The sequence below is a fragment of the Orcinus orca genome, chromosome 7, assembly GCF_937001465.1.
Source record: "Orcinus orca chromosome 7, mOrcOrc1.1, whole genome shotgun sequence".
Lineage (NCBI taxonomy): Eukaryota > Metazoa > Chordata > Mammalia > Artiodactyla > Delphinidae > Orcinus > Orcinus orca.
In genome coordinates this window covers 28,536,818-28,551,952 of record NC_064565.1, presented here as the reverse complement: position 1 = coordinate 28,551,952, position 15,135 = coordinate 28,536,818, and the positions used below count along the sequence as shown (strand labels likewise).

At 39.3% G+C, this 15,135-nt stretch overlaps 1 protein-coding gene across 1 annotated transcript in view; it reads right to left on the bottom strand.

The window, feature by feature from the left end:
* THSD7B (thrombospondin type 1 domain containing 7B) overlaps positions 1-15,135 on the bottom strand; it is a 909,478-nt gene that overhangs the window by 469,736 nt on the left and 424,607 nt on the right. The window contains exon 7 of the mRNA XM_049711955.1: positions 14,246-14,443. Coding sequence (XP_049567912.1) covers positions 14,246-14,443 — 198 coding nt within the window. The remainder of the gene's footprint in view (positions 1-14,245; positions 14,444-15,135) is intronic.

Below are 15,135 nucleotides of genomic sequence, written 5' to 3'. Positions count from 1 at the left end.
CGACCGTATGATCAGGTCGTATCTAGGACCATCCAGTGCTTCTTCTAGGGATCCTCATACAGGACGCTGATACATATAATTTAAAGGACCTAACTCTCATAGCTTTTGAGGAAATGACAGTGAGTTTTGTGGGAAAGAATCTTATAACCTGACACACTATGGGCAAATGATGTCAGCGATTCTGTAAAAACAATTTGTAGGTTGTCAATATTACATGCTCCAGGCACAGAGCTCTCCTCTTCCCTGACTTAATTCAGGGAAAGTTTTCAGAATATCTGGACTAATATTGTTTCTCTCGGCTGCATTTGTGAGAAGTATTGGATGGAAATGAGTTTGAGATTGTGCTCCTAAAGTTCAGGGTTCTACTTCTCTCAATAAACTCACTCCCACTTGCCTTACTATTCTTCTAAACAGGAAGACACACTTTCCCTCACATCATTCTCCCACCCTCCTGGAACGTCCTATAACATGAGGAACCTTATTTACATATCAGGAAACTGGCCCTTCTAGATAAGTAAAAGTCCTATTTACCTGAAATCTAAAATTTTAACTCGCAGCATGATCTTATTTTAGCAGGTGCTTTGAATTGCAATTCATTCAAAATATGCTGCAACATTCCTTGTCTTAATTTTTATTAAGTATTTAAAATCGATGAATTAATTAAAATTCATTATTTAATTAAGCATAACCTTTTCTTGGTGACTTTGGAAGGCCTCTGGGTATCTCCCTGTCCGTAGTCTTCCATCAGGAGGAATTCTCCTGGGGGTGACTGGAAATATGTGAGGCCTGATATGGGCGGACACAATGGCCAGAGAACACAACTGGCATTTTATGGGGAGAAATGGAGATGCTAATTATCCTCAAGTACAGGAAAATTAAGAATACTGCAGAACTCTCCTGTCCAAAATAATAATGAAAGATCCGCAGAGCAACCCTCTCTTGCAGAATAGTGAGGAGATTCCCACCACAGTAACCCTGAGAGGAGGTCTCCAGCCTCTGTGTAAACGTCTTCAGCGACAGTGAACTTGTTTTTCTAATCACCATTGCTAGATACCTGTGGGACACGTATTCAGCTGTTTAGCCAAAATTTCATTTCTACCTATTTCTTTTTGGAATAATATGTCATAGAGAAATTATATGCTCTTCTCAATGAATCACGATTCAAGGATATTTTAATAAATGTTGATATAACCTGAAAAACCACTTTTGTGTGTAGAAATTGTTTACTTTTTACCAAACTCCCTAAAACTTCATGACACCATGTTACTAGTGCTTCTGTTACTGCCTCTCTGTGTAATTCCTCTACTATGAAGCAGTGAAAATCTGGTTGTCCCTGAAGAGCTGTCTTCTACTTTCTCCTTTATGGTTTCGCATATCTCCTTTTTCAGAGAATCTGCTTCTCTCTGTACTCTCAGTCTAGTCTGATGAATAAATTCTACTCTGCTTAGCTGTCTGAATACAAGCAGGATTAGAACTAAACTTACCAGGGAAAACCAGATAACTAAGTCCTATATATCAAACTCCAAGACAATTTGTGCCAAATGAAAACAGGAAACGTGTGTCGGCTTTACATTTTCATTGTACCCAGTGATCTCTCTCTTGCTGTTAGCTCACACCAGGGGAGAGAGTCAATATGTTTAGTGTGCATATAGAAATGGGTTTCATGTTGTGGACCTACACCAGTCAGCGGGCAGTGGTTGCCTTTACTGCTGCCTTGAGAATGAATTTCAGCCCAAGCCTCACTTAACAAAAAATAACATCTTAACCGATGAAAATTATTGGGTGGGTCTGAGACCTGGCAACGTCAGTGTTGTTGGTACATGTGATATGTATTTGCTGACACTGATACGGTAGAACAACTACTGGTTAGAAGTCCTAGGTCTGGAATTCAAAATTCTGGTGTTAGAACTGACTGGCTGAGTGACACTGGGCTATCAACATCGCTGGGCTAAAACATCCTCATCAATAAAATTGAAATAATAATTATAATTCCCAGTGGGCTGCTGTGCAAATCAACTGAAGTAACTAAGTTCTATAAATATTTATTGAGTACATTCTAATATGCCAGACACTCTGGCATCATGCGAAGAGTAACACAAGGAACGAGTCAATGTCTCTGCACTTGAGAAGTTAAGAATCAAATGGGACGGGCTTCCCTGGTGGCGCAGTGGTTGAGAGTCTGCCTGCCGATGCAGGGGACACGGGTTCGTGCCCCGGTCTGGGAAGATCCCACATGTCGCGGAGCGGCTGGGCCCGTGAGCCATGGCCGCTGAGCCTGCGCGTCCGGAGCCTGTGCTCCACAACGGGAGAGGCCACAACAGTGAGAGGCCCGTGTAGCACCAAAAAAAAAAAAAAAAAAAGAATCAAATGGGAAAAACAGATAAGTAAGCAGATAATTTCTTTTTTTTTGGCTGCATTGTGTCTTTGTTGCTGTGTGCAGGCTTTCTCTAGTTGTGGCGAGCGGGGGCTACTCTTGGTTGTGGTGCGTGGGCTTCTCATTGCAGTGGCTTCTCTTGTTGCGGAGCATGGGCTCTAGGCACGTGGGCTTCAGTAGTTGTGGCTCGTGGGCTCAGTAGTTGTGGCTCGCAGGCTCTAGAGCGCAGGCTCAGTAGTTGTGGAGCACGGGCTTAGTTGCTCCGCGGCATGTGGGATCTTCCCAGACCAGGGCTTGAACCCGTGTCCCCTGCATTGGCAGGCGGATTCTTAACCACTGCACCACCAGGGAAGCCCAGATAATTTCAATATAATGTAGTAAAGACACTGATAACTGAATAACAAAATGTTAACGAGAACACAGAAGACAGTCACCCCATCAAGTAGGATGATTTCTGCAACAGCTGATACAAACTCTGATAGAAACTGGCTTTATAAAAAGGAAATCTATTGACTAACATTACAGCCAGGGCTCAGACTGTTGATTCAGCAGCTCAGCAATGTCTTCCAGGACTCAGAGTATCTTTGCATCTCTACCCTACTGTACGCAGCAGTGCCTTCATCCTGAAGCCAGACCATACAATGGATCGTGGCAGCAAGTGAAATACCTTGCCTTAGTTGTGTCCCTCTTCTCACATTTCATTGGTCCAAACAGATTTAAATTGACACATTTCTGAACCAATCATCTATAAAGGAAATAGAATTATCATAATTGACTGTGACAAGAATCTGAGGTAGATGGTAACTATAATGTTCACTTGAGGTTCTAGACCAGCTTAAAGAGGTAGAGTGGGAGTGGAGAGATGGTTTCCTGTAAGACATCAATTGAAGTTGTTAAAGGATGAGTAAGAATTAGCCAAAGGAAGAAGAACTGGATGAGCATCTCAGGCAGGGGAATAACATGATCATGACTGTGGAGGCAAATTACCATGGAGGTAACAGATAGAGGCAGCACTTATGGTGAGCTATGGATTTCCTAGATGCTTGCTGTTGACTGAAATCTACCAATGGAATAAGAGAAGTATCATGGTCTTAAGATATTCCTAAATTAACTTTCAAACTATTTTTTCTTTAGTTTATGTTTCTTTGATACAAAATGTATGATTTCTCTAAACATTTTTTTATTTCTACTCCTTAGATATCTCTCCACGGAAAATTATGTCATTCTTTGGGCATAGCATACAACTCACTAAGTGCATACAACTCACTAAGTATGGAATGAACAACACAGCACAAAGGGTTATACACTATGAATTCTTAATTTTGAATCATCAATCAGTTAAAATATATGTATAAATTATTTTAATTTAGAAATACAAAACTTTCTTAAGTAAAATGTTCTTCTAATTGGTTTTGTGTGGGGTGGATTAGCCTATCCAGGAAAGTTTTGCTTCATTATATTTTCCTGAAAACACTCAAATGGGTACAGAGAGCACAGGTTATCCTCTGATTGCATTTACTAATTGAGTCATATTGGCTATCTTATCAGTGGAAATTACTCCATCATACTAGAAGTGTGTTTTAATCCAAGTTCTTTACTTTTCCTATGTCTACATAGAGGAGAAAGTACAGAGATGGTATGTCAGGAGTAACCAGTCAAAGGCCATTTGAAACATCCATATACCACTTTAAAATGCATTTCAGAATGAGAAAGCAAAATTATATCCCTGTGACTAATGTTATAACTAATCCCTGTTAGTAATACTAGTGGAATACACAATGGAAGAGGGAAACTCAGAGCATGTCCAGAAAGTTGAAAGTAATGGGAAGGGTGACAATCTCACATTAATTCCCACTGAAAGGTCGGAATGACCTTTTAATCATGTGAATTACATTTTGAAGTATCAGTACAATTTAAGATTTATTTTGCTTTTTGACACAAGGAATGGGAACAGAAAGTAGACTGCCTAGTGAGAATTTCAGAAGAGACAGAAAAAGGAGACAGTCTTTCTATGAGAGACTTAGGCACACTCAGGAAGCAATTTACTCTAAGCTATTTCTAAGTATTATAAATCTGGAGAAATCAGACTGTATTTAGTCTGATTGTAGAATACTGCTGGGTAGTGATGTGAACACAGTCATTTCTTTAGGCATCTCAGCAAAAGAGAAAAGAGACAAAAGCTCTCTTGCCATGTCTAGGTAGGTAACAGAGTGGAAAGAGGATATAATTTAAAATACAATACCTGTTTATCGACATACAACATACAGTAGACATATTTAAAACTACACTGCAGCTCCTCTCTCTTTAGCATTTAAATTGATTCACCAGCTTACATCTACTACCCACCTTCCCGTCAAACATGGATGGGAAAAGTCTGATTAGAATGAGTCTATTTTTCTCTTTTGGATCCCCTCATTGTCACACATTATTAAAGTTTCACCATTAATTTCACTGCAAGACATCTAAATGAAAGGGAATGACGAACTTGGCTACAGGAACTCTCAAACTTACTCTCCTTTACAGTCTGATTCCTGCAGTATGAATAGCAGCCTGATCTTATTGGCACTTTCAACTGCAATGTCAGGTTCCTTTCAAAATTTAATACAACGTATTTGTCATCACCACACTTCCTTCGGTAAGGACACTGACACCAAACTGCTATCAGTTGGTGGTCGGAGAAAGATAGCTTGCTGAAAATGAAAATTCTCTCCTCTAAGCCTAAGTAACTCATCTCACATATTATTTGTCTTCTGTTTCTGCAAGAGTACACTATTGCTTTCCACTATTTGATCTTCTAGTAATCCATCTAGGTAACAATAAAGAAATAAAAGAATATTTACTCACTGCTTCCTTCTGGAAAGACAGTAATCTATTTCATGGATTTCAAGAATAATTTCCCCGGCAGGAAAGAAGAAACGACAGATTAGAATCAATACCACTGCTGATTATGATGAAGTGTAAGATATGCCTTTCACTGTTCTAGCCTATCTCCGTTATGTAGTAATGTGATGAGGCTGCCCACAGGCCCCTTTCTGCCTGGAACAGTGTTTCGCAAATTATGGTCCCTGGACCAGCATCGTCAGCATCCCTTGGGAACTTGTTAGAAATATCAGTTCTTGAGCCCCATCTCAGATGTACTGAGTCAGAAACTCTAGAGTGCGGGGTGGGTGGCAGACTTTTGTGCTTTTATAACCTCTCTGAGTGATTCTGATACACACCATCATTTTAGAACCACTGATCTAGAAGAGAGGAGATAAAGCCACCTGTCCCCCAACACAAATAAGTCTGTTAACATCCGAAAAAGTCTGATTGTCTCGTTGTTATTCAGAAACATTCCAATACCCTCTGGAATCACTACAAAATGAAAATATGAATAACCTAGTCCTCCCCTGAGAGTCATAAAATGACTCGACTGTTGGAAAACAAGACTCAGGAGGATGGTATAAGTTATTAGCATTGCCTAACTGGGAAAGAAATAGGATTCAACAGTGTTTTTTTGTTTTGTTTTGTGTTTTGTTTCTTTACGTTTTCAAAGAGAAGAAAGAAGCAGTATATTGAAGCCCTTCAGATATTACCCAACAATTGATAAACAGTCAGAGTTTCTCAAAATACTGAATGAAATCTCATGAGAGACTATATCATTTCTTCCTTGTAAGGTGAGTTTTAAATGTCATCAGCACTCTGGTATGATTTGAATTGAACCCTGTATCTCCTACAATAGTGGATCCACTAAGTATCTTTCAAGCATCCTTGTCTTCGTTTGAGATGTACCATAACCAAACTCTGTGATAAAGACTTATCGGCACGTATTTATTGTATTTATTGGGGAATAATGCCAGGGAACCAGTGCAAGAGTAGGGGAGTGAGACAGGAAAGGGAAGGAGGCTGATAAAGTGTGTATAATTTAAAAAATCAGACCATCAGTAAGTGGTGTTTCATCTCACGGGGAGCTCTATGACACAGCATAGAATATATACCTCAAGGCTATTCCATCTGAGGGGCAAGGGAGTTGGTATTTATACATCAACTCTCAATCACTGCTTGAAACTTGCTCCCTGGCATTGTTAACTCCCTGGCACTTCTAACTGCATATATGGACAAAGAAGGCTCCAGTGACTGAAGAAATTCCTTAGGCAAAGAGATGCAGGTGGTGTCAGTTGAATTTCTGGCTGGCATGCACAGATATGGTAAATTGCCAATAGGATCTGGGCAGGACACAGTAGTACTTGCTAAGTCTGAGTACTCTAAAAAGCCATTTCTCTGAATTTACACTGCTAATATAAAACGCATGTCCATGTTCATTCTCCTCTCTTTTGAATTCCTGTGAACACCTGGCAGCATAGGGCAAAGATTTCCAAACCTTAGGCAAAGGTTAAGTGTTTTGTTGTGGGGTTTTTTTAACTAAAAATAGAAACAAAAAATTAAGAGATTAAGAAGAAAATGATAGTTACTTTTTTAAAAATAAAATCCCAATTACTATTATCGTTTCCAAAATGCACATCTTAATAAATTGTATACTTATTTGAATGAAGCTGCCATTGTTCAAAACTTTTAGAAGACCCATATTTGAAATTTAATTTAGAGGCACTGTATTCTCTATCATGGCTCTCATTGTGTGGTGTCTCTTAAATAGGTTGATTTATTGCAGGAATATACTTGAATGGCAAATACATCAAATACCTGATGAATATCCCTTGTTCTTCCTAAAATGCAAGAAAATAAATACTGTGCTGAAACAGTAGTTAGAAAGTCTTGTTAAAAAAAGAAAAATATATACAGAGAAGTAAAGCAGTACTCATTGACCAACATGAGATACAACATGATCAAAAGGTTTAAAAAATAATGAGTTGAAAACACAACAGGGGTTCTATTTATTGTTCTGGTGAATCACAAAATATTCCGTTCAACAATTTTCCATATGAATGGAGTCTGACCTTATTCTCACAGGTCAGCCCAAGAACATTTCTTGAGATTTAAAGATAAAAATAAACAAAACAAAACTTCCAGCTCCAATCACAGGCTTAAAAACATGTTTAAACATTTTAATCCAACTCAGGTAAACGATTATTCTAGCATGCTTTCCACCAATTAAATTCATCCCAGAAAAGGCATTTATGGTTGTTAAGGATTGCAAACAAATGTCATTTTAGCTAAGATTAAAGATCACATTTTTGGATTGTTCAAGGTTAATGATACAAGGCAAGAACTCAAAAAAAAAAATGCCTCTAAAAGGAAAAGCCAAGTCCCCCTTAATGATGGAAAATCATTCCTCATGCTTTCTGTGCAAATATATATCCCACTTAAGGAAAATATTTGCATGGAGAAGGTCAGTGGAACTGTGAAAATAATAAACCTTGCATGCAAGGGAGTGGTGAAGAGGTACCAGAGAACTCTTAACTCCTTGTACCTGTCAGCGTGTGAACCTTGTTCTTCCTGATGTATTACACTCTTCTCCAGCAGGGGTATTAGCTTTCTACAAGTGCAGAATGTACACTGCATTATCTCTGAATAAAGATGCTTGATGAAATATACAGACGCTTTTTAAAGACAGCTTATTTGGTAACTTATGGAGCAAAATACGTGGTGAGTACTCAGGGTCCGACCACACCAGTGGGCAGTCTGGTGTTTATCCAATGACTCTGCGGTGTCTACCCACTTTGCATCCTGGATACATGAACAGTGATAAATAGTGGTCACCTGCCAGCCACTGGGAATGCTGTCCACTGCCCTGGCATTATGGGGATCTTCCCAACCTGCTCTGGGAAGATGTCACCTGATGCTAAACCTTAATCTATTGCCAGTGAAACCTAGCAACAATAAACCAGTTACATGTCAGAGAAACAAAGTTGAAAACAGTGAATTAACTTGAAAATCTAAGGGAAAAATATGTCAGCATGCAGTTTGGATCACACTCCATTTACTTTCAAATGCCCGCCTTTTTATTGAAGTATAATTGATTTAATATGTTGTGTTAGTTTCCAGTGTAAAGCAAAGTGATTCAGTTACACATATATGTGTATGTATGTAACTGAATGTGCTATACAGTAGGACCTTGTTGTTTATCTATTTTACATATAGTAGTGTTATCTGTTAATCCCAAACTCCTAATTTATCCTTCCCTCCCTCCCCCCCTCTCTCCCCTTTCCCATTTAGTAACCATAAATTTGTTTTCTCTGTCTGTGAGTCTATTTCTATTTCATTAGTAAGTTCTTTTGTATCATTTTTTTTTTAGATTTCACATATAAGTTATATCATATGATATTTGTCTTTCTTTGTTTGACTTCTTCACTTAGTATGACAATCTCTAGGATTGGAAGAATCAATACTGCTAAAATGACCATACCACCCAAGGCAATCTAAAGATTCAATGCAATCTCTATCAAATTACCAATGGCAGTTTTTGCAGAACTAGAACAAAAAATATTTAAACTTCTGTAGAGCTGGAGAGGGTGTGGAGAAGAGGGAACCCTCTTGCACTGTTGGTGGGAATGTAAATTGATACAGACACTAACGAGAACAGTATGGAGGTTCCTTAAAAAACTAAAAATAGAACTACCATACAACCCAGCAATCCCACTGCTGGGCATATACCCTGAGAAAACCATAATTCAAAAAGAGTCATGTACCACAATGTTCATTGCAACTCTATTTACAATAGCCAGGACATGGAAGCAACCTAAGTGTCCATCAACAGATGAATGGATAAAGAAGATGTGGCACATATATACAATGGAATATTACTCAGCCATAAAAAGAAACGAAATTGAGTTATTTGTAGTGTGGTGGGTGGACCTAGAGTCTGTCATACAGAGTGAAGTAAGTCAGAAAGAGGAAAACAAATACCGTATGCTAACACATATATATGGAATCAAAAAAAAATGATTATGAAGAACCTAGGGGCAGGACAGGAATAAAGATGCAGATGTACAGAATGGACTTGAGGACACAAGGAGGAGGAAGGGTAAGCTGGGACAAAATGAGAGAGTGGCATGGACATATATACACTACCAAATGTAAAATAGATAGCTAGTGGGAAGCAGCCGCATAGCACAGGGAGATCAGCTCGGTGCTTTATGACCACCTAGAGGGGTGGGATAGGAAGGGTGGGAGGGAAGGAGATGCAAGAGGGAGGCGATATGGGCATATATGTATATGTATAGCTGATTCACTTTGTTATAAAGCAGAAATTAACATACCATTGTAAAGCAATTATACTCCAATAAAGCTGTTTCAAAAAAATTAAAAAATAAAGTTTTTTTCCTCAAAAAAAAAAAAATTTCTATAGAAACTCAAATGCCCCCTTTGAAATGTAGAAAACCTACTTGTCAATGAGACAAGAAAAACCTATATGTACTCTATACTTAGTAGACTTCTTTTGACCCATACTAATGATTAGATATGCAGAGGAGAGAAATCAAAGCTAATTCACCAATCAAAGTACTGGAAATCAGATTCCAAACCAGAATACTCATTCATGTAATCTATAATATAATTTTCTTAATGAAAATAAATATTACTAACAGAATATTTGCTACAATCACAGGCTGGGTGAGAAATAGCAACTTTAGTGAGACTGATTGAAGAGTATCACTAATAAATCAAATAGAGAATGGGTCAAAGTACTATATATCAACAGAGATAGCTGTAGAAATTCATAGATGACTACTTGAATTTTAAGTAGTCTGAAGTAGATCACATTCTTAAACTAACCCACAAGATTTACGGATATCAAAACTGCTATTTCCAGTTACTTCCTAGCTTCAATGTGGCATAGATTGTGTAATTTTTAAGTTCCCAAGCTAGTGGTATAAAGGAGCTTCTGAGGAACAGAAACATGTCTTTCCAGTGGCAGGAGTTATGCTCCACAAGACACTGTCAAGAGTCCTACAGAATCTTGGGACTTCCCCGGTGGTCCAGTGGTAAAAGAATCCACCTTGCAATTCAGGGGACGCAGGCTTGATCCCCGGTCAGGGAACCAAGATCCTACATGCCATGGGGCAAATAAGCCCGCATGCCACAACTACTGAGCTTGCGCACCTCAACTAGAGAGCCCACATGCTGCAAACTACAGATCCCACATGCTCTGGAGCCCACGTGTCACAACTACAGAGCCCATGTGCCTTGGAGCCCACATGCTACAACTAGAGAGAGAAAACCCGCACGCCACAACTAGAGAGAAGCCCATGAACCCCAACGAAAGATCCCGCATGCTGCAACTAAGACCTGACGCAGCCAAAAAAATAAAGAAAATAAGTAATTTTTTTTTTTTTAAGAGTCGTACAGAATCTTGATCACGGCTGTGTGAGAATCTCTTGGCTCCGCTATCTGAATGGGTTGTAGACATTTTGCAAGGATACTGAATGTTCCTTTTGGCATAAGGGATACCTGGAGTGAGTCAATATGGACAAGCCTTTAAATAAAGGACATAGCAAGTAACCTTGGAAATTATAGCAAGCCTCAAGTCCAATTAGCTCTAATACGAGTTTGTTTGATTTTTTTAATCAAAAAACATTTATTTCTTTTGGTCTCATCCATTTACGGATGAATAAACTCTGAAATAAAAGGCCTATGAAACAATTAATAAACTCAGAGTGATGAAAAGGAAAGTATCAAAAGTTACAAGAAAAAATCACAGGAGATTCATTAAATAGATCTCAGTCCTTTTTTTCTCACCAAGCATTTAAATGTGTCAACAATTCTGTCAATTCCTATCACTAAGGAAATGCTATGATGATATGTAGAGGGTCAAACGGGAGCATTTCTCTGGCAAACTTTGATCATCAATCATCCACAACCTCATTGAAGCTGAACTTCAAAAAGTGCAACCAGATCATATTTTCAATTTTTCACTGGACAAAAGACTGCTTCAGTCATCAGGAGGCCAGTATGTTCTTGTAACCACAGCTGTGGCTGTTATCCCACAAAACCCACAAAGATTTCATGAAACTGATCTGAACCAGTAGTAATTCCTACTTATGCCATAAAAATTGAGAGGGTAGGTCAATGCTGAAAATTAGTTATTTCACATGAATAGCAATAAAACTGTAGACTTTCTATAAAATGGTAGAGTTGACAGCTCTGTAAAAAAGTGTTCTACGTTCAGTCACAATGTGTGCGTATGTTGAGGGGGGGTTATTTCCCCATCCTACACTAAGAGAATTCTCCAATACCAGCTGGTTATCCTACTATTCAACTCAATTCTGATACTATCTATCTGGAGGTAGCAACCTATTCCACAGGTAAAGGGCTCAGTCCCATAAGGCCGCCCTCCGCTTAAGACACCGATCCCAAGCCCCGGTTACCTGTGCTTCTGACCAACTGGCTACAAATTGGGGGTTCCAATGACCTCCTCCAACTCAGGATGCCAGTCACAAGTCCAAGTTGTTCCCTGTAGTTCTGACCAACTGGTTATAAATCAGAAGTTCCCATGACCCCCTTCTTGAGTTTCATTAATTGGCTAGAGAGGCTCACAGAACTCAGGAAATCCACTTTGCTTACTAGATAACCAGTTTATTATAAGAGGATAAAACATGGGAACAATCCGATGGAAGACATGCACAGGGCAAGGTATGGGAAAGGGCAAGGAGCCTCCCTGTGTGGCTCTTCCCAAATCTCCATGCATTCACCAACCCGGAAGCTCTCTGAACAATGTCCTTTGGGTTTTTATGGAGGCTTCATTACGTAGGCATGATTGATTAACTCACTAGCCATTAGTGGTTGATTCCGCCTCTCGTCCCTCCCCCTCCCCCCGACATCAGGGGGTAGGGTTGAAAGTTCCAACCCTCTATTCACAGTTGGTTCCTGCGCAACCAGCCCCACCTTTAGGTACTTTCCAAAAGTCATCTCATTCATATAAACCCAGTTGTGGTAGAAAGGGGCTTGATGTGAATAACAAGACACCAATTTCACCTTCATGGAAGTCATTTCAGGAACGGAGGGCCGGAGACCAAACATTATAACAAAACCTACTCCCACTGTTCTTACTCCTCAGGAAATTCCCGTGGTTTTAGAAGCTGTGTGCCAGAACACGGACCAAATGTATATTTCTAACTATAAATCAGAATCTCACACTCTGCAATACTGTAGAAGGGACAGTACACATCGTGAAAGAAGTTCCTGGCCCTGTGGCCATAGTATGACAGCCTTGTAAAGTCTCCAGTTCCTGCTATGGGATGACAAATCCTTACAGTCATTTGTCATTGGGTCTCAACCCAACAAATGATTATGTTTCCACAGCTGGAGGTTGGGGAGACGAACTAGTATGGTTATTCTAATCCTCATTATTATTTTCATTTATTTCATTTTTTAAAAGAATGTTCTTTGCACAAATCCCCCAGGACAGAGAACAGTAATAAATGTGCATTACAACTAAGTAAGCTCATAGCTTATTTTGAATGGTTATGTGCCAGACACTTCACTAGTCACTTTTATGTAAGTAATTTAATTCTCACAAGCTGAGAGTGAGAGGTAGGTTTTATTATCCCCGCTTTACAGCTGAAGGAAAGGATGCCTCCACAGTTAAATAATTTTCCTGATATTATCTAGCAGAAGAGTAGCAGACTGGAAATTCCAACCTGTCTGACACTAGAGCCCAGGTTTTAAACATCTATACTACTTTTCTTGAATTCAAAAAGTGATCTTATGGGCTGCTGGTAATAAATTTCACACATGTCACCGCAATTCAAAAATTATTCAGTAATATTAGAAGCCACTGTGTTAACTATTTTAGTCAAAAAGGACTGTAGCTAATATAATCTGGTGTGGCCCTACTTAATTAAACAACTACCTGGCTTCATGAGGTAATCAATTACATCACCTGATAAAATGTATATTTGTCTAAGTAAGGTAATGATTAAAAAAAATGAAGGAACAATGGATGGAGGGAGAGAGGGAGGGATAAAAAGAAGAGGGAAGAAGGAAAGAAAGAAGGAAGTGATGGGGGGGTGGGGAAGGAGAGAGACGGGGTGGGGAGAGAGAGAGAGAGAAGGGGAGAGAAGAAGGAAGGGAACAGGAAATTTGTTGCTGAATGTCAACCCTGTGTGGATGCTAATATCCATCCTGAATCCACTTGGAAATTTCCTTCTGTTCTATAGACTTCTTTACTCCATAAGTCAAAACATTTCACTCCACACGCCAAGAGCATTATAAATTCTGACTTCTCATGGCAGAACTGATTAATAGACATACTTGGTACTCTTCCAAAAGACCGAATTTTTTTAACTCTATTTAAATGTCACTTTTCTCATCTCCATGGGACTTACATATTTTCTAAATCACCCTTCATTTCACACAACCATCACACCAGAAGCTTGGTGATGAAGGAAAGACACCACTGTTAATAGTTTTGTAAATCTTGACAACTTATACTTTAAAATGGTTCTTTAGAAATGTAAGCATTATGTCTAGAACTGATTCTAATCTAATGTTATATAATTGAAAAGATACAGCTTAGTACTTTTTTTTTTTTCTTTTTAACTCGGAGGGAGCTGCAGCCCTGGAATCTTTACCAGGCAGTATTTGTTAATAATATATAAAAGCATATTACATATCAACATCAATAAAGGCAAATCAAACTTGTTTTGTACTGATAAGTTGAAGACTCTCCAGCCAATTTCTGTATTCTGTTTGTCTTAATGAATTAAAAACTCCAGAGAACGCTCTGGGTTCACTGTATTACATTTAGGTATAATCAGACAGTGTTCTTTTGTCATGGAGTACTTGGCCCTGTATTAAGTCAAAGCAGCTTACTCTGCAGCAATAGGTCACTTGACTTAAACGTGAGTATTCAAGAATAGGAAAGACTGTGTTTCTCTCCCTGGGGAAGATGGCCTGAGAGTGGTGACACAATCCTCGTGTTTCTTTGAGTCATACCTTGCTCATTCTGGCAGACAGCCTTCAGGATGCGATGTCCGGGGCCACACTTGCCATGATCAGGGATACAGATCCCTTCAGATGTCAGCCACTGATAACATACCGGATCCTCACAAGGAACAGATTCCACCAAGTGAGGGCAGTGCCCTGCAGGCCCTGTGGACTCCATGAGGACGTGGCGCTGTCTCATTCTAAATCCTAAAATGAGAAAGAATAAAAGGTTCATGGGATTCCAGCCTGATCCAGCAAAGGAAAAGCAGCAGCAGCTAGGAAACTGATGGAACTTTTATTTGTGTACCTACAGCTAACTCTAAAGCATGTATTATTTTTATGTGTTTTATTTTATGGGAAATGGGGAGATGAGAAGAGGAAAGGAAAGACAAAAGGGAAAAGAACTGGAACAGAAAATCTGTCTTCTAAGAGTTTACAGCTTAGGAGTTAGAGTGGCCAGGCATAATCAAATGGAGTAATAAACAGCATATGTCCAATGGTATCAGTAAACCAGAACAAATAAATGAAGACTCACGGAAACAGCCTAAACATAGATAAATCCCCATTTTCTTTTTGTTGTTGTTTTTGACATTCTTGTTACTCTGTATTAAGCTGAAACACATCTATGCTTTGACATATCCCAGGTCACTGTTTCAGGCCCTGAGATCTCCCTGTATCACTCTCCTGAGATTTCCAGGTCAGCCTGCCCTGTGAAGACAGGACATCTTTGGGCTGCACTCCCCACCCTGGCTAGACATGGGTCCCTAGACAATTACTGTTTTTAAAAATGTACTGTGGGACTAGGCCCAAAGTTATACCATAATAAGCACGTGAATGGGTCTTACATGCTACAAGCCTACAGAGTCACAAACTCAATGTCAAGCAGGAGTCAAGCAGGT